We start from the raw sequence: 18,861 nt of genomic DNA on the forward strand, positions 1-18,861 counted from the left end.
GTATTGAAAAGTTGTGTCGCTGTGTTGTTTCGATCAAAACAGAATCAAATTTAAACTTTGTTGAAGTGTTTTTCGTTCAAGTATTTTGTTCAAGTATGTAAGTGACATAAAGTACCACATATGTGTGATACTTTATTTCGCAAAAGCCTAGAGTCGTTCTAAGATTTTGTTCAAGTACTTGGAATATTTTATCGTTGCAATGGAGTTGCGTTTTGGAATGTGTGTGTTACTGCTCAGTGCAACGGGAATCGTGAATGGTGATCTGTATACAGCTCTGATCGATCTGGAAGCATTAGTTGAAACAGAGGCTGTACTCCTCAGTGAACTGGACAATTACATTGGAGCAACAGAGCGTCGGTTGTCACAACTCGAAGACTTGCAGCTGAATACAGCAGAGAACACAGTGAGGCGATTTTAGATGTGGGCGCCTACCTTCACAATCCAATCAACGCATATCGGCTCATCAAACGGCTCACCATCGACTGGAAACACGTGGAATCGTTGATGGTCGATTTTGGCGAAAAGGAATGGTTGGAGAGAAGGGGGCGGTTGAAGTTACCTTCCGAGGAGGATGTGGTGGGGGCGGTGTCGGGTCTGTTGCGACTCCAGGACACCTATCAGCTGGACACCGCCTCCCTAGCCCGGGGGCAGATCAATGGTGTCCAGTACACCACTCACCTAACAGCTGACGACTGTTTCCAGATAGGTAGAATATCGTGCGTCAATCGCGACCACTACCATACAGTGCTATGGATGTCTGAAGCTCTCAAACGATATCATCACGAGGATAACGTCAGACGAAGGGAGATACTAGAGTGCCTGGCATACTCCACTTACAAGCAGGGCCACGTGCGATCTGCATTGCAGCTCAATGATGAATTGTTGAGCATTGCCCCCAATCATCTGTTTGCACTTAGTAACCGCACGATCTACCTGGCAGACATCGAAAAAGGGACGGAACAAGTTGTTGAAAATCTGCTAGATGATGATACAGAGCTCTTCTATCAGCTGTGTCGCTCCGCCCTCTCTCCCTCTCCCCTAGTGCTCTCTCAACTCAAATGTCAGTACGTCCACAGAAACCAACCTTTCCTCAGGATTGCGCCGTTGAAAGAGGAAGAGGCCTATCTAGACCCGAGGATAGTTTTGTATCGTGACGTCATCTACGACGGCGAGATAGAGGTCATCAAGAAATTGGCTTTGCCTAGGTTACGACGTGCTACTGTCATGGATGTGGCGGGCGTCGAGGTGACAGCCAGCTATCGGATTAGCAAGTCAGCAGTTTTGTGTGATGCCGATCACCCATCCATCGAGCGACTGAAACGGCGTATCGAGATGATGACCTCACTTACCATGGCCTACTCACCATTACTACATGTTGTCAACTACGGCATAGGAGGTTACTACCAGCCACATTGGGACTTTGCCCAAGGACCACATAGGAACATAGTGATTTACGGGGACAATATACGCGATGGGAATAGAGTAGCTACGGTGTTGTCGTATATGAGTGACGTGGCACAGGGTGGGGCCACAGTGTTCCCATACCTAAATGTGACCGTTCAGCCGAAGAAGGGAACAGCGCTAATCTGGTACAACATGCACCTGAGTGGAGAGGGAGACTTGGCAACTGCGCATGCCGCCTGCCCTGTCCTCGTCGGATCCAAGTGGGTCACTAATAAGTGGGTCAACGAGCGAGGTCAGGAGTTCAGACGGCCGTGTGCATTGCACAGACAGACTCGTCATTCGACAAACTGGTACAGCTAAATAGAGACACCATTATCACTAGATAGTCTTGTTGACCATTTGTTTTCAATTATTTTTGATGCAAAACAAGACTTGGAACTTGTCAAGCTGGTAGAGCTCAATGTAATCACCAACCTTTTGTTGAATTCAATATTTCCTTTTCTGACAACCGTATCATGTTATAATATAACAAAACAGATATTTTGAATTTTTGTTGGTGAAATATTCCTTGTCAATCTGTCACAACAGAGTACGCTCTTATGAAAGGATTTCAGACAATCGTGCTTCCTGTAAAAATAAAACTTGAGACTTGACATGTTGGTACAGCTGAATAGGTACATCATTATCACTAGATGTTGCGTTGAATTGTGTATATATTGTTATTAATCCCTTAAAACAGTGCTTCTCGATGTGTGGGGCGCGACCCCCAAGGGGGGCGCGATGAATGCTCAGGGAGGGGCGCAAAGCTTGGTTGGAAATTATTTGAATTTACTTCCAAAATAATTACGATTCATTCACTCAATAAATCGAACAGTTTTCCTGATAAAATAATATAATGTAAAAATTTAGGGGTTTTTCGATTTGATTTTTTTGTTTTCTCCGATTAACTTCGAAGCAAATAATCTAAAGAAAATTAGACAAATAATTAATGTAGCCACATTCATTGCGAATCCATTTATGTATATTGTTATTTATTTGCGATTCAAGTTGACGCTGTGGAAGGAGAAACAGCCGACGCGGCTGACTCCCTTCACCATAGTAAACAGAATAATACTGCTGTCTACATTGCATCTCATTTACACTATGGCGCTCGAAACAATTAATTTTGTCTATTGTTTTGACATGCGCTGTATGTAAAATATTACAATTTTCTTGATTTAACCATGCTTATGATAAAAATCAGGATTTTGTTGTTTGCTCACAGAATTTATTATATTAATTTGAGGTGTGCCTTCTCCATACGAGTCAGAGGTAACACAATTTGATAACTCTAGTTTCAGATATTGATGTTTTTCAACGAAGCAGATTCAAGCTGAAAGTAGATTAATTTGTTGCACATTCGGGTTCAAATATTACCAAATATTACCAATATTATCACATATAGTGAGAACGAATTACTCACGAAGCTTTCTATTCTCACTGAACATGAAGAGGCAATACCAAGCCAGAATCGCAGTTCCGTTCAAATCATTATTATCAGAGCTTTCAAATTGATGCTATGTAACTATGGATGTTATCCCCATTTCCCTATTTATCCTTATCCTGATTCAGAATAAAGTAGTTGATCTCTATAATCACAAAAATCAATGCACAGTACCTATAATAAATAGTAAAAATAACAAAATTTCTAGTAATAATGCAACTTTTTCTAGGTATAAATTTCAAGGCTCATAAAATGACTTTTTCTCAATCACAGGCAGAAATTCCAATGATCATCATAATAGTAATTTAATGAAAATTGTTTGTATTGTACATTGTTCGTAAGATAAGCTACATCTTTAAGGTAATCAACGTATTTAGGATTATCATGTTTATGAATGAAAGCGAGACTGTGATAGAAGATTGGTCAAACTGAAATATAAACATTATATACAATGCATATTTCTGATCAACTATAATAATTACAAATGATAGTATCAAGCCGTGATGAATTGAGCAACTGAATTTCAAAGTTACTATCCACTGTTCAAATCGTACTGTGATTTCCTTTTACTTCCAAATGGATTGAATTGCCTCACTCTTCAACGTAACAATTATTGTAAAAAAACCAGTGTAATGTGAAGGTCATCCAAATAGCATTTGAATTTCAATTTTCAGATCATGAAATTCATAAAAAACTAATTCTTGAGAGAATAGTGATGAATTGCAAATTGCAAGTAACATTGATACAAAGCGATACAATGAAAATCAACATCGATTAATTTAATACTGGACTTATCAAATTTATATTACCGTTGATTTATATTATTTATAAAGCTTATAAAATGTAAAACCAACATTTTAAATTTTCTCTACTGGAGCAAAACATCGATAGAAAATAAAGAAGATCCCATCATAAGCACAATATAATTGTGTACTAGAATTCACTTGAACTAACTCATCACTTCAACCCTTCAATGATCACAATGAACTAGATTGGTATAAAAACCATGAAATTGATAATCAGGTACATTTTTCAAATAGCTTCACCCAACTAAATCTGTGAATGCTAAGTCATAAGAAATCATGTTCAATAGATTTAATTTGAATGCTTCAATAGAAATTAATGATCTATTCTTTTGGTGCCCTAATCAAAATCAATTTCAATCAACATTAATCGACATAAAGAAAAGCTTCTGCCAACCTTGTGTAATGAATGACAAGATGCGAGTGGAGGTGAAAATCGATATGTTAACAAAAATAATAGAAGATGATGAATCATCTTTCAATTAATCTTATACGGTAGGGTACTTTGTGGTTAATGTGAAACACTTTCATGATTTTCCTACCTTTTATGCATGCTCACTCTTCCTTAATTTGTATGTTTGCATGGCTTTCATCTTTAGAATCTACTGAATTTTCATATTGGACTGTCTAAATAATGTAGATTCAACTAGTAAGAATGGAAGATAAGCTACTTTAAAGAGAGAATCATAGAAAGTTTCAACTCAACAAGCCCAATGTATAAATTGTTTTATGCCTCAGCCGTCATATATATTTGGCTCAACTGAAGGTATATTATCAACCTGGCTTGGAGAATATTAACTGTAGAAAACAGCAAACACTGCACGCTATGATTTTTCTATTGTAATGTATGATTTATCTCAGTTTTCGACATTCATAACTTATGATAAATTTTAGCATAGAATTATGATCATACACACATATTTAAAATATGTATTATATTATGAAATAGTATGAATATTTTATCGGTTGCAAACAATATCTTTGTCATAGAATGCATGATTTAGCACATATATAACAACAAAATGATTTTATGAGAATTTAGAGAATTAAAATGTGAAAAATTAGTTTCATTGCATGTCAAAACAATAGACAAAATTGATTGTTTCGAGCGCCATAGTGTGAATAAGATGCAACTTAGAAAGCAGTAGGCCTACTACTGTATTTTACTGTTTACTATGGTGAAGAGAGTCAGCCACGCCGTACCGCGTCGACTGTTTCCCCTTCCACAGCGTCAAATCGAATCGCAAATAAATAACTATATACATCAATGGATTCGCAATGAATGTGGCTACATTAATTATTTGTTTAATTTTCTTTAGATTATTTGCTTCGAAGTTAATAGGAGAAAACAAAAATCAAATCGAAAAAACCCTAAATTTTTACATATTATTATATATTATTTTATCAAGGAAACTGTTTGATTTATTGAGGAAATGAATGCGACTAATATTTTAGTCCATAATGTAACAAATCGAATGACATATGATAGATTTTTCCCGATTAATGGTTACAGAGATAATTAATTTCCAGTTTGCTGTTTACTATGGCTAAAAGAGTAAGCCGCGCCGTTCCGCGTCGACTGTTTCCCCTTCTACAGCGTCAAATCGAATCGCAAATACATAACAATATACATCAATGGATTTGAAATGACAGTGGCTACATTAATTATTTGGCTCATTTTCCTTTAAAACTACTTGTTTCGAAGTTAATCGAAGAAAACAAAAAAATCAAATCACAAAACCCCTAAATTTTTACATATATATTATTTTATCAAGAAAACTGTCAATTTTATTGGAAAAATGAATATAACTAATATTGTAGTCCATAATGTAACGAATCGAATGGCATATAATAGAACTGTTTCCGATCAATGGTTACAGAGATAATTGATTTCCCGTGTTTACCTGCATTTTCCATGTTTTAGGGGGCTGGGGCGGAAAGCTCCAAGGGGATTTCTTGGGACTTTTGGGAGAATGACCCTCTGGGAGGGTTCTATCGATGGTGGGAAATTCAGCTTTTATTTAATTTTCGGATCGAAACTGCTTTTTTGGACCTTCATTGACTGGACTACAAGCTTTCATACAAACTTACAATTCATCAGATTAGTTTATTCATAACATTTACATCGTAAAAAATGTAACAGCTAAAACTTCAAGTTCATAACGTGCATACAACATAAAAATACAATGAATCATCGAATGTAAAGAATTTATAGGTTATGTGCTTCAGCCGCAGGTCTCCAGTCACGACTAAGGAATTGCAAATTTACATAACCAGAAATATTATTGAAAAATAATAATGGACATAGTAACCTTGCCTGATGCCTGAGAGATTATTATTAGAAGTTAAAATATCAATAAATTTCTTGATAATCATTTTGTGCTTCCTTTGAAACCTATGTACGAGGGTAGGCTGATAAGTAATGCACACATGCTTGTAGAGCATAAACCAAATAACCCTCAGAAGCGAGCCTGGTGGCATGTGCAAGTTCTATTCATCCTCTACACGGCTGCATAGTTTGAAGGCGCTGTGTTCATCGTTTGGTTTGGTTAGTGAAAGTATGGCGTCGTGTTCTAGTGTTATGTAAACGCGAATTAGATAACGCGCTGTAATCGAATTTTTAATTGTTGAGAAAATGAATCCTAGTGAGATTCATTGTCGTTTAGAGGCCGTTTAATTCTTGATTCTTTTCAATGATAATCTAAGATTTAAGATATCAATTTATTCAGCTCTGTACATCACACATGTAATACATGTTTACAGTAGAAACATAACCTATTTTTTGGACATTTTATTAATTTATTAAAATTTGGGAATGGAATAGATTTGGGCCAAGCCTGTTGTTCCTTCCTAATCATATTTATATGATTTGTGATTCTGTCCACGAATAAATAAATAAAGAATAAATACAATAAACAGTTGAACATCGTCATAGAGATTAATTCAAAAATAAGCCACAGAAAGAAAACCATACAACAGTGAAATATGGAAATTGGATAAACTTAAACCGATATAATTAATGCAATGCGCTTAATTAATGATTACGCTGGTATGGACATGTAAATAGACGTTCACCCAATCATATGACAAGGAAAGTACTTGATATGGAGACAGACCAAGGGGTAGAGGCAGACCCCGTCTCATATGGCTAGGTTTAGTTCATAAATATATGAAGCAGTTGGACCTGACAAATCAGACGACCCAGGATCGTTCGAACCTTAGACTTAGGTCATGGAGAGCCGACCCCAAATAATGGGAAGAAGGCAAGGAAGAGGAAGAAGAAGAAGAAGAAGAAGAAGAAGAAAAAAAATAAGAAGAAGAATTAATGAAATGCGCTTATACTTGTATTTATACAATTTGTAAGTGCTAATATACAACTTGTAAGTGCTAATATACCAACGTTAGTAGACAAAAGGTTGATCACTCACAGGTGTATGATTCAAAGTGGAGGGGGGAACGCCAGCGTGACGTCACGTGTAGTAAAAATGTTCTAGAGTAACCACACTGAGCATACAGTTTATTCACTGTATCTTCAAATATATCGTCGTATAATCTCCTCAAGATTGACCTAGAACTTTAAAATTCTCCATACTTATAGCGAATGAATCACCGATTCTAATGATTTTGTTAAATATCTCAAGTTCATTCAACTTTTATGAATAAAATGAAGTTGAAAGTTTTCCATGAATCTAAAAACGTGACACGAAAAAGTTAATAAGCTGGAAAAGCGTTAGTAGACAATGTTATACTATTATAATTTCAGATTAACCCTTAAAAAATCTTGATAAACCAATGCATCGCAATAAACCGATAAACCGATCCCGATAAATCCGATGAATTTCATTCATTGTAAATGCACTGAACACATGCTGGTATCGAGCACATGTTCTACGAGAATCAAAATATCTCATCCCCGAAATTCACAAGCTGATGTATAGCCAAACTACAAAATATAAACACGACCTAGAAGATGAAGAAACCTTAAGGGTTTGAAAGGGAAGGTTAGGAGGTGGGGTTTTTGCTTTTATATGGCAAAATGATTGTATTATTCAAATGTATTAATAATTATTGTAAAGCAGAAACAGAAAGCTTGCATGTCAGAAAATGTTTGTGTTATATAATTTGACTATACGACACCATATGATTTTCAAGAATGCGATATTCTGCCTACTCTGTACTACAGCCTACGTCACGGCTGCAGTTCCCCCACTCCAATTGCATTTCAACGAAAATACTATAGATGAGTGACCAACCTTCTGTCTACTAACTTTGCTAATATACAACTTATAAGTGCCAATATCTACTGGCTATCACAGAAATCGGTAACTATAGTAAGCCTTTGCAGCAAGAAAGCTATATAAACTACTTTTGAAGATCATTATCGACTTAGATTTTAACTAGGCAGGCAATTTATTGTATAACTTAGCACCAGTGTAAGAAGTTATTTACTTATACAGTTTTAACCCATCCTGTCTCAAAGCTATATTGTTTCTACTTGTAGTGTTATGATCGTGTACTTTAAATTCAAATTATTTATTTGCAATTTAATTCGTTTACAATATTATTTACAACATGTAGAGAATTTTTGCATTGTCAAAATTCTACATATATTGAATTATATAAATCACAAATTCATAAAATACATAATAAGACACTAGTGAAGTTTAGTAACTATTATAAGGCTACAAGTTTTTGATTTGAATCCAATCAAGCCTTGTGTCTAGATAGGTTGCAGTTGGATCCGAGGGAGGAAAGCGGTAAACAAATTAAAATCATCAGTCATTCATCTAAAAACTCGCGAACCGAAATTTGGAATTAAAAACTTTAGTTTCGCTTCGAAGTTTGTTGAAGAATTTTACTGCTCTATATAGTGCTCCTTTTTCAAATTTAGTTGTCCTATGCATTGGGTAGTATAATAAGTTATGTGCTCTTGTTTCTCTTGCTGTTTCATTCCTTTTGTTCAGTATATTGAGGTTTCTGAATGCTAACATGAGTATTGAGTAAATATAACCTGAGGGAACGGTGAGAATTTTTTTATTCTTGAAGATGTCTCTACATGGGTGTCTCCATCTCAAATTAAAAATTCGCCGAATAATATTTTTTTGGGCTTTAAATATTTTATCAAATTGAGACGATGCAAACCAAAATACAATCCCGTACTTTACTAAACTATCGAAGTAGCCTCTGTGGACGTCCAGGAAGACACCCAGACTGCATGTATCCTTCAAAACATTTATTGCATACGATGCAGAACAGCCTTTTCATAAGTTGCTCGGCATGTGTGTTACTTCTGCATTCGTGACCAGTTTCGAAATATGGTTTTGGGTAAAAATAATTAATTTGTATATATAAATAGAAGGTAAGGTGAGTACATTCAAAGAAACAAATGCCTCTCTACAAGATTCGTCATACTTGAGACCAGCCATGTATCGTATAGCTTTCTTTTGCACACTGCAAACCCTTTGGAAATGAAAATCAGTGGTGCTCCCCCACAACTCTATAACATAACATGGGAATAGAAAAGAGTATAATATACCATTTTTGACACCGATAATGGCACAAATTTCACAATATTTCTATTTATAACAAACAGATCTTTACTCAGCCTAGTAACTAGTGCATCCACCTGCGCATCCCACATCAATTTGGAGTCAAAGTGTAAGCCAAGCAATTTAACAGAGTCAGTATTGTTAACACATTCGTCACGTATAAATATGGTTCAACCGTATTGCGTCTCAATCTAAAATTTACTAGTTTACTTTTTTATAATTGACTGTAAGGTTGTAGCGTACTCTGTTGTGACAGATAGACAAGGAATGTTTGACAACAAAAATGTAAAATGCCTGTTTTTTATATTATAATATTATACGGATGTCAGAAAATGATATATTGAATCCAACAATAGGTTAGTGATTGCATTGAGCTCCAAGTCTTCTTTGCATCGAAAATAATTGAAAACAAATGTTCAACAAGACTATCTAGTGATAATGGTGTCTCTATTTAGCTGTACCAGTTTGTTGAATGACGAGTCTGTCTGTGCAGTGCACACGGCCGTCTGAACTCCTGACCTCGCTCGTTGACCCACTTATTAGTGACCCACTTGGATCCGACGAGGACAGGACAGGCGGCATGCATAGTTGCCAAGTCTCCCTCTCCACTCAGGTGCATGTTGTACCAGACTAGCGCTGTTCCCTTCTTCGGCTGAACGGTCACATTCAGAAATGGGAAAACTGTGGCCCCACCCTGTGCCACGTCACTCATATACGACAACACCGTAGCTACTCTATTCCCATCGCGTATATTGTCCCCGTAAATCACTATGTTCCTATGTGGTCCTTGGGCAAAGTCCCAATGTGGCTTGTAGTAACCTCCTATGCCGTAGTTGACAACATGTAGTAATGGTGAGTAGGCCATGGTAAGTGAGGTCATCATCTCGATACGCCGGTTCAGTCGCTCGATGGATGGGTGTTCGGCAAAGAGCAGAACTGCTGACTTGCTAATCCTATGGCTGACTGGAATCACGACGGCTCTCTTAGAGTACCTGACAGTAGCACGTTGCAACCTAGGCAAAGCCAATTCCTTGATGACGTCTATCTCGCTGTCGTAGATGACGTCACGATACAAAACTATCCTCGGGTCTAGATAGGCCTCTTCCTCTTTCAACGGCGCAATCCTGAGGAAAGGTTGGTTTCTGTGGACGTACTGACACTTGAGTTGAGAGAGCACTAGGGGAGAGGGAGAGAGGGCGTCGCGACACAGCTGATAGTAGAGCTCTGTATACTCATCTAGCAGATTTTCAGCAACTTGTTCTGTCCCTTTTTCGATGTCTGCCAGGTAGATGGTGCGGTTACTAAGTGCAAACAAATGATTGGGAGAAATGCTCAGCAATTCATCATTGAGCTGCAATGCAGATCGCACGTTGCCCTGCTTGTAAGTGGAGTATGCCAGGCACTCTAGTATCTCCCTTCGTCTGTCGTTATCCTCGTGATGATATCGTTTGAGAGCTTCAGACATCCATAGCACTGTATGATAGTGGTCGCGATTGACGCACGATATTCTACCTATCTGAAAACAGTCGTCAGCTGTTAGGTGAGTGGTGTACTGGACACCATTGATCTGCCCCCGGGTCAGGGAGGCGGTGTCCAGCTGATACGTGTCCTGGAGTCGCAACAGACCTGACACCGCCCCCACCAAATCCTCCTCCGACGGTAACTTCAACCGCCCCCTTCTCTCCAACCATTCCTTTTCACCGAAATCGTCCATCAACGATTCCACGTGTTTCCAGTCGATGGTGAGCCGTTTGATGAGCCGATATGCGTTGATTGGATTGTGAAGGTAGGCGCCCACATCTAAAATCGCCTCACTGTGTTCTCTGCTGTATTCAGCTGCAAGTCTTCTGAGTTGTGACAGCCGACGCTCTGTTGCTCCAATGTAATTGTCCAGTTCACTGAGGAGTACAGCCTCTGTTTCAACTAATGCTTCCAGATCGATCAGAGCTGTATACAGATCACCATTCACGATTCCCGTTGTACTGAGCAGTAACACACACATTCCAAAACGCAACTCCATTGCAACAACGATAAAATATCTAAGCACTTGAACAAAATCTTAGAACGTCTCCAAATCAATGAAATTTCTCAAGGCTTTTGCGAAATAATATATCACACATATGTGGTACTTTATGTCACTTACATACTTGTGCTTTCTGTCAATCAGCTTGTCAGGCTTAATTCATTTAGCTTTGTGTTCTAGTTATGATTGATTGTAAATTTGAACAGTTGGTTAGCTGTAATTTCATGAATCAGCTCAGTTAATATTTGTGGTGGTGGGGAGGAACACATGCAGTAATTGCAAGATGATTAGGATTAGATTAGAATATCGGGTGACCGAGCTTTGCTCTCGAGTGTAAAAGCATAGACAATTTGTAACGAAAGATTGAATGTACAGTTTATTTTTATTTATACATTTTCTCAGTCGTACAATTATTTTTACAGTTATATGAGGAGGCACAACAGGCTTATGCCCAAAACTGTCCCTTTTCAAATTTATACTACATTCCAAATCAAAATCAAGGTTAAGCTACTATCACTCATAAAAATAACAATTTATTCACACATCATCAATTACGAATATATATACTATGAATTCGATTTAGAATGATATACTATGTTTGCTACAATATTTGTTATACTATGTACTATTCAGATTCTATACAAACAGCATCTAGTTACTTTTTTTGGACTTTCTGAAGTAAACATGTTTTCTAAAAAATAGTGAAATAAACGAAAATAGCTTTTTCTTGCTGAATTTTCCTACTCGTGAGATCAGCTGAATGATCCCACACATGCACTCGTTCACTCACTTCCATTACGGTACCGACAGACGACAAAATTTCCAGCTGTTTTTTCAAGTACGTATCTATCCTTTTAATGTCCTTCAGCGAGTTATCCCAGGGTTGAGACTTAGTGCAATCGAATTTACATATCATAAACCTACTTTGTTCAAAATTTCGTGAGAATCGTTAGAGCCGTTTTCGAGATCCGGTCACATACATATATAAACATATAAACAGAAATTGCTCGTTTAATAGTATAGGATAGAAGATACATTACATTTCGGAATAATTAGCATCTGCAAATTTTGGAGTAATTTGGATCGGTTCCATTCATAATTAAATTCATCCATTAACTGAATTATGCAAAGCAGAATGAATGATTACAGGCGTTAGTCCAAGCAAAAGTTAAAACCCATACAAAACTATTATATTAAGACTTGAAGGGCCGTATTCAGATACGTTTTAAATTTTGCTTGTGTAAGCACGATTTAGTAAGCTAATTTCCAGCTAAGAACTGGCTTGACAAAGTCATATAATTAAACATATGAACAGAAATTGCTCGTTTAATATTATAGGATAAGTTCTTTATTCATGTAAGTTACCATTCAAACAGACTTACACACTAATTAACATAAAATGACAGTATTACTAATTAATCATAGAATTTCAGAAAGTATGAAACAATAATTAATGAGAATAAAGATTGAATGCAATTTGAATAACGTTAATAACTTTGTGATGTAACTTCAACAAATAATTATCGACTCTCTGAAAAGGATGTGAATAATATCCTCCCCACACACAACCGTGATGTGGTGGGTAGGAGTAGAAGGAAGAGAAACTTGCAGTTCATTTTCTCTTGAAATTCTGTATCGAAATCATATGTCATTTAACCATCTTCCCATTTAAAAAAATGGAGTTGGATTCAAAATTGCGGACCAAAATTTTGAACTAAAGAAAAGTAGTTTTTCATTCTAATAGGATCTCTAATGGAACATATTGTCAAATTATCCTGGTAACAGAAATGATGAGCTGTTTCCATAATTTTCACCAATCATTATATAGAAATGATATCTGTTCATATCTATTAGACTAGAATATAAAATGATTGTTGATAAATCATGATTGTGTTGTGTTTTTGTGCAGAACAAAATGGTTCGGCGAGCCGAACACTCGAGGCTCGTACACAGCAATGGCGGTTGGCGCCAGTCAGGCAGACATCGAGAGGATAGCCAGGCCTCTCTACGCACACACTCGTTCGCGCAATCACCACGCCAAGGTCAGCATTATTAATAGCATTTTATTTTTGTCATAGTCATTCAATCTCAGCTGTTTTCCATGCATGAAATCAAGCCGGTAAACAGCTGTTTGCAGAACAAATATTATTATTATTATTATTATTATTAATTTGTTGCGTTTAGCCGCTTAAGTGAGCAGGGCTCTTGCAGCATGCAGCACGTCAAGTTGTGATATTATTCTATATGCTGGAGTTGCCTCTATCCCCTGATAGCTTCACAGCATTCACCCAATGTGTAGGGTACTCTTTCCAACAGCTTTTGAGTCAGAGTTCTTGAAAGAGTCTTAACATCTAAGTCTCTCCATGATGAGGAAAGCTGGTTGAAGAACCTTATTCTCGAATAATATGGTCCTTCCTCGAACAAAGTTGTTCTATGAACTGGGAAATATAAGATGGAATTCTTATTTCGGGTGCCATACGCATGTTGGGATCTGTTTGATTCAAATTTATGCCCGTTCTTCATAACAAACATGATTTTTCCCCTTTTTGTGTAGTTGAGAAGTTGATATTGTGATAATTATTCATATTGAATGAAAAAGACTAAGAAATTGTCAAAAAACCACTGATTTATTGATAATCAGAAAGACCGGTTTCGGTTATTACACCATTGTCAATCTTTTACATATTTGTTTTATTATCTTTCACACTTGTTTTCTTGGTTCTTATTTTGTACTGAAAGTAAATTTTATTATCATGGCGATTCTGTTGCTTAAGCCGCCATTTTTTCACACCGTTGAGTGGGAGGAGACTGTCAAGCTAGGCCAATGGCAGGCGTTCATGCCCTCGACCAATAGCAGTACTCGCCTATTAGTATAAATTCTGCTGCTCTTGTTTAGTTAGTTTTAGTTTATTTGAGATTGACAATGGTGTAATAACCGAAACCGGTCTTTCTAATTATCAATAAATCAGTGGTTTTTTGACAATTTCTTAGTCTTTTTCATTCAATACAAACATAATTGCTTCCAAGTAATGAAGGGCTGGAACAGTCAGCAGGTTTAAGTTCAAGAAAATTGGCTTTCAGGAATCGCGGCCAAAAGGATTAAAACCACCAAGAGCACGAAGTCCTTAATAAACATATGATTCTCATTACAGCATACTCCACTTTAATGAAACCATATGTTTTCTTTACAGTCGAGTATGTTTCCTAGTTCCAAATTAGGAACAGCAAAACTGGTACAAAAACTGCCTTTTAGGGCTCCAGGTGGAAGTTTAGTCAACTTCCAAAAAATTCCTGATTCGGAATTTGTAAACTGGGTTATGTTTATAGAATGCATGTAGTAACTTCAGCACAAGCAGGTAATGTTTTCTATTTCTCAATTATTCTTCTCTATATTATTATGACAAAAAAATAGTGTACGTTACTTGGACGTGAATGTTGTTTGCAGTGCTCAAATTAAATTCTAGTCTTGGCTAACGCCTCGACTGGAAAAATCATTCTCGCCTGCAAAAGGCCCCTTCCCGTCCATGTGACGTAAGATTCTATTATCTACGACCATGTTATAATGTAAATATTACAACATCACAATTAATCACATAACAGGGGTCTTTCGGATTAAGTCAATTGCTTACAGCTTATCTTAGTGTCAGAATATAGTGGAGCGGAAAGTGTATCGGAAAAGTGTTGAAAATAATGAGTGTATTCAAATATGTCCAAGCATATTGGAATGGTAAAGGTAGGGTAGAATTTAGAAGGAAGAATTATTTTCAACACTCTCAGCTATCTTCCTTCTCTGATACACTTCACCTTTGCCGCTCCACTATGTTTTAATAAGCAATATGCTTGATTGCATCATTTTCAACACTTAATGCCGGTTGCACAAAAGCCGGTTAAGTTTTAACCGTGATTAAGAGAACCGTTAGGAGAAGTCGTTTTTGAAAGACTTCTATGATTGGTTCTCGTGGAATTAACCACGATTGAAATTTAACCGGCTTTTGTGCAACCGGGCCTTTCTTCTCTGCTACTGAATACTGGAGTGGCTATGGTAGGGTAGAGGAATTTTTCCAGATACACGCATTATTTAGACATGTCTGATAAATCAATTGGAAGAACTTTTTATAGCTAATTTATTTAGTTACATCACAATATTATATCATCCTAATCAAATTTATAGTTTGGTGTTTTTATTTCTCTAAATTCAAAATGTTTAGCTCATATATATATTTTGGACGAAAATTGAATTTGAACGTTTTACAGTAGAAACATAACCTATTTTTTGGACATTTTATTAATTTATCAAAATTTGGGAATGGAATAGATTTGGGCCAAGCCTGTTGTTCCTTCCTAATCATATTTATATGATTTGTGATTCTGTCCATCAATAATAAATAAATAAATTGCATTCAATCTTTATTCTCATTAATTAATTTTTTATACTTTGTCAAATTCGTTGAATAATTATCAATAGGCCTACTGTCATCCAATGTAAATCAGTGTATAAGCTAGTATATTATACAGTAACATACATGATGTATAAATAATTGTCTTTTTTCTTAAGGGCTACTCTTAAAAATAAATAAAAATAGAAATTCAAGTACTCTTTTTAAAGTTGTTTTCTTCATAATGGCATCATATTTTTCTCAAATCATTATTCCTGTACGGAAAATCAAGTGACGAAGCAGTGTGTGATTACATAACCTTAACTTTTGGACAACATTAACATTTATCAAAATTTTTGGAGAGAAATAGAACATGCTCAGCCTAGTTTTTCCTCCCCATGTCATAATATGATTATAGTGCTTTGTACAATTTATTTATTCGATCATTCAGAATTACACAACTTACAGAAAAGTACCACAGGCTTATAAGCCCAAAACGGTTCCAATTATAATTTATACAACAGTCCAAATGTAGCTAGGTTATGTGTCACTTCAACATTCTCTAATTACACACTCAATTTACAATTCAAAACACACGAAAATCATTTTTGAATTGAAAAACAATACTTCTAAATTGAATTAAATCAATCATAATTAATATTAGAAAATTCCAAACTTTGAAATTAGAATCTACAGTAAATACAATAAATGAATGAATGAATGAATATAGACCAATAAAGTTAATTCAAAAAATTTTAAAGTATAGCCGAAACATAATGTGAGTAAAAAAATTTGAAAAGGGTACTTGAATTTTATTTTTATTCATGTATATAGAACTCTAATCTAATCTACCTTCTCTTAATACACTCTATCTTCTCCGATGCACTATTTTGTGACTCGAATTAAGTAAAATAGAGAGTTGCATGGCCTTGAAATAAATCCTGACATGAGAATGGGATTGACTGATTGATTGATTGATTGATTGATTGATAGCCGTTGGTGGTGTTTGCCGGCGAACACACGCACACAAACTTCTACTCGACGGTGCACGGTGCGTTTCTGACGGGACGCAGTGCGGCGCAAACGCTGCTGAGTGCCGCAGTCGCACACGAATCGCAGACGCAGGCGTCTGTGGATGAAGACGAACCTACGCCGAACGTTGTAGAATGCGACGCCGCCGATACCACCGACCTCAGCTCCTGGATTAGAGGCATTGCGCTGGACTGACCCGAACAGCAGCACTCTAGTGTCTAGTCTCGTCTACGGTAGTTGCTCGACTGAACAGCACAGCGGCACTCTAATATCTAGTCTCGTCTACGGTAGTTGCTCGACTGACCCACTCTAATATCTAGTCTCGTCTACGGTGCACTCTAATATCTAGTCTCGTCTACGGTGATTGCTTGTTGGTTAAGCCTTAGACCAGTTATAGAATAGACACGCTGGGAAGTCTAGCCTCTGAAGCCAACATCTACTGCCAAATCCACCCATCTTGACGTCACAACAGTGACGTCACGCATCTTATGGAAAACTTTCAGATTGTGTCTATTTCAGATTTATGGTGTTTTTAGGTTATTTCTAGCTATGGGCAAAAACGATATCGGTTAAGTTATAATGTGTTATGTGATATCGGCTTCAAAGTTATAATGTGTTTTGAAAATAATAGGGTACGGTAGCCTACAAAACTAATTTATTGTCATGCTGCAATGAGTTCACTTACATCATAACCAAGGATAATATTACAGTTACAACTTACAATATTTATGTGTATGAATTTCAACTTACACATGAAAAGATATTCCACTTTTTTTCCTAAAAATTTCAGTGCAATTATATGCTGCGCAGGAGATTACCATTTTCATAAATAATAATTACATAAGTAAATAACAATCTGCTATGGAAAACAAGCTATGTTTAACAACAATGCATTGTTTAACAACAATGTAAGTTTAACACCACAAGTACTTACACAACAAACTCAAAAAAGTTTTCTATAATTTCTATACGATGCGTGACGTCACTGCTGTGACGTCAAGTTGGTGGATTTGGCAGTAGATGTTGGCTTCATCGACTTTTAGTATGAATATACAATGGAACGTGTCTATTCTATAACTGGTCTAAGGGTTAAGCAGTCTACAGATCTCCCTGCTCACAGGGACATTGTTAGCGTCTACTATAATGCGGTCCACGTTATAATGGCGCCATTTGATTAACATTGGTGTTGCTATCCTTGTCTATCATTCAACAAAGCAGATAGTTCTGTCATTTTCTAGCCTTGCAACTTTTCCAGATCATTTTCCAACATTGATGTTGCTATCCTTGTCTATCATTCAACAAAAAAGCAGATAGTTCTGTCCTTTTCTAGCCTTTCAACGTTGCCAGATCACTTTCAAACAATGTAGAAATATAATTAACAAAATATTCAATTGCAATCATGAAAATTCATTATTAAATCATTGAAAAATATATTTCCTCAATGAACAAAATATAGTTGATAATTTTAAACAAGAATGTTATTATTATTCATATTACATTGAGGCCCGGTTGCACAAAACCGGTTAAATTTTAACCGTGATTAATTTCACGAGAACCAATCGAAGAAGTCCTCTCAGACAGCTTCTCTGATTGGTTCTCGTAGAATTAATCACGGTTAAAATTTAACCGGCTTTTGTGCAACCGGCCTGAATATACCAATGTCAGCTATCTTCTAAAGGAGGCAGTGGCAAGGCAGAGAATTGGCAACTCTGTTCTCTTTTATCTTCCTCCACTGTTATTATGATGTACACTGTCTTTGTAAAGTACACTGTCATTATAACGTAGACCCCACTGTAGTTACTACGGGAACGCGGAATCGGAAATGACTGCAAATGTACATGGTATTTCCAATTTCGTGTTCCCATGACATATGGACGCTTAGTTGACGCTATTATTGTCCCTGTATTTAGGCTGCTTTAGGTTGAAAATCTAGTGGAGCTACTAAGGTAGATTGAAGCTTGAGAGTGTTGAATGTAATGTATTTAAATGGGTCAAAACCTACCACTCCATATGTGTGCCACCATTTAAATATGATGGTACATACATTATTTGTAACACTTTAGGCCAGTTGCACGTCCGTCTGTTAAATATGGACATTAACGTCGATTAACAAAGCAGCGTTAGTTTTACGGATTCATTTCTGTTCCACCAAGATCGGTTAGTTTTTAATCCTGATTAAGTTTACCGGTTA

The 18,861-nt window shown here is 36.5% G+C and overlaps 4 protein-coding genes across 5 annotated transcripts in view; 2 read left to right on the forward strand and 2 right to left on the reverse strand.

Moving 5' to 3' along the window:
• LOC111047322 (peroxisomal N(1)-acetyl-spermine/spermidine oxidase) overlaps positions 1 to 17,151 on the forward strand; it is a 30,100-nt gene extending 12,949 nt beyond the window's left edge. Inside the window, exons 6-8 of one of the 2 annotated variants that reach the window (XR_005571147.1) lie at positions 13,172 to 13,304; positions 16,632 to 16,930; positions 17,004 to 17,151. Coding sequence is in view for 1 of the 2 variants with exons in the window: in XM_039426601.1 (XP_039282535.1) it covers positions 13,172 to 13,304; positions 16,632 to 16,865 (367 nt within the window). In the remaining variant the exon portion in view is untranslated. Of the gene's footprint in view, positions 1 to 13,171; positions 13,305 to 16,631; positions 16,967 to 17,003 lie in introns of those variants that run through there. The other variant, XM_039426601.1, reaches the window with a different exon arrangement.
• The window catches only part of LOC111049456 (FK506-binding protein-like), a 122,722-nt gene that overhangs the window by 44,534 nt on the left and 59,327 nt on the right, over positions 1 to 18,861 (reverse strand). The gene's annotated exons all lie outside the window — the stretch shown is intronic.
• On the forward strand, positions 28 to 1,951 carry LOC111047321 (prolyl 4-hydroxylase subunit alpha-2-like). The gene is given in 2 exon segments (XM_039426605.1): positions 28 to 365; positions 368 to 1,951. Coding segments are annotated over 2 exon segments (1,563 nt in total). The 5' UTR covers positions 28 to 199; the 3' UTR covers positions 1,765 to 1,951.
• LOC120350990 (prolyl 4-hydroxylase subunit alpha-2-like) lies at positions 9,398 to 11,373 on the reverse strand. Its single transcript, XM_039426604.1, has one exon. It carries the CDS (start codon positions 11,257 to 11,259, stop codon positions 9,691 to 9,693), a length of 1,569 nt encoding a protein of 522 aa, XP_039282538.1. The 5' UTR covers positions 11,260 to 11,373; the 3' UTR covers positions 9,398 to 9,690.

The sequence above is a fragment of the Nilaparvata lugens genome, chromosome 4 (assembly GCF_014356525.2).
Source record: "Nilaparvata lugens isolate BPH chromosome 4, ASM1435652v1, whole genome shotgun sequence".
Classification (NCBI taxonomy): Eukaryota; Metazoa; Arthropoda; class Insecta; order Hemiptera; family Delphacidae; genus Nilaparvata; species Nilaparvata lugens.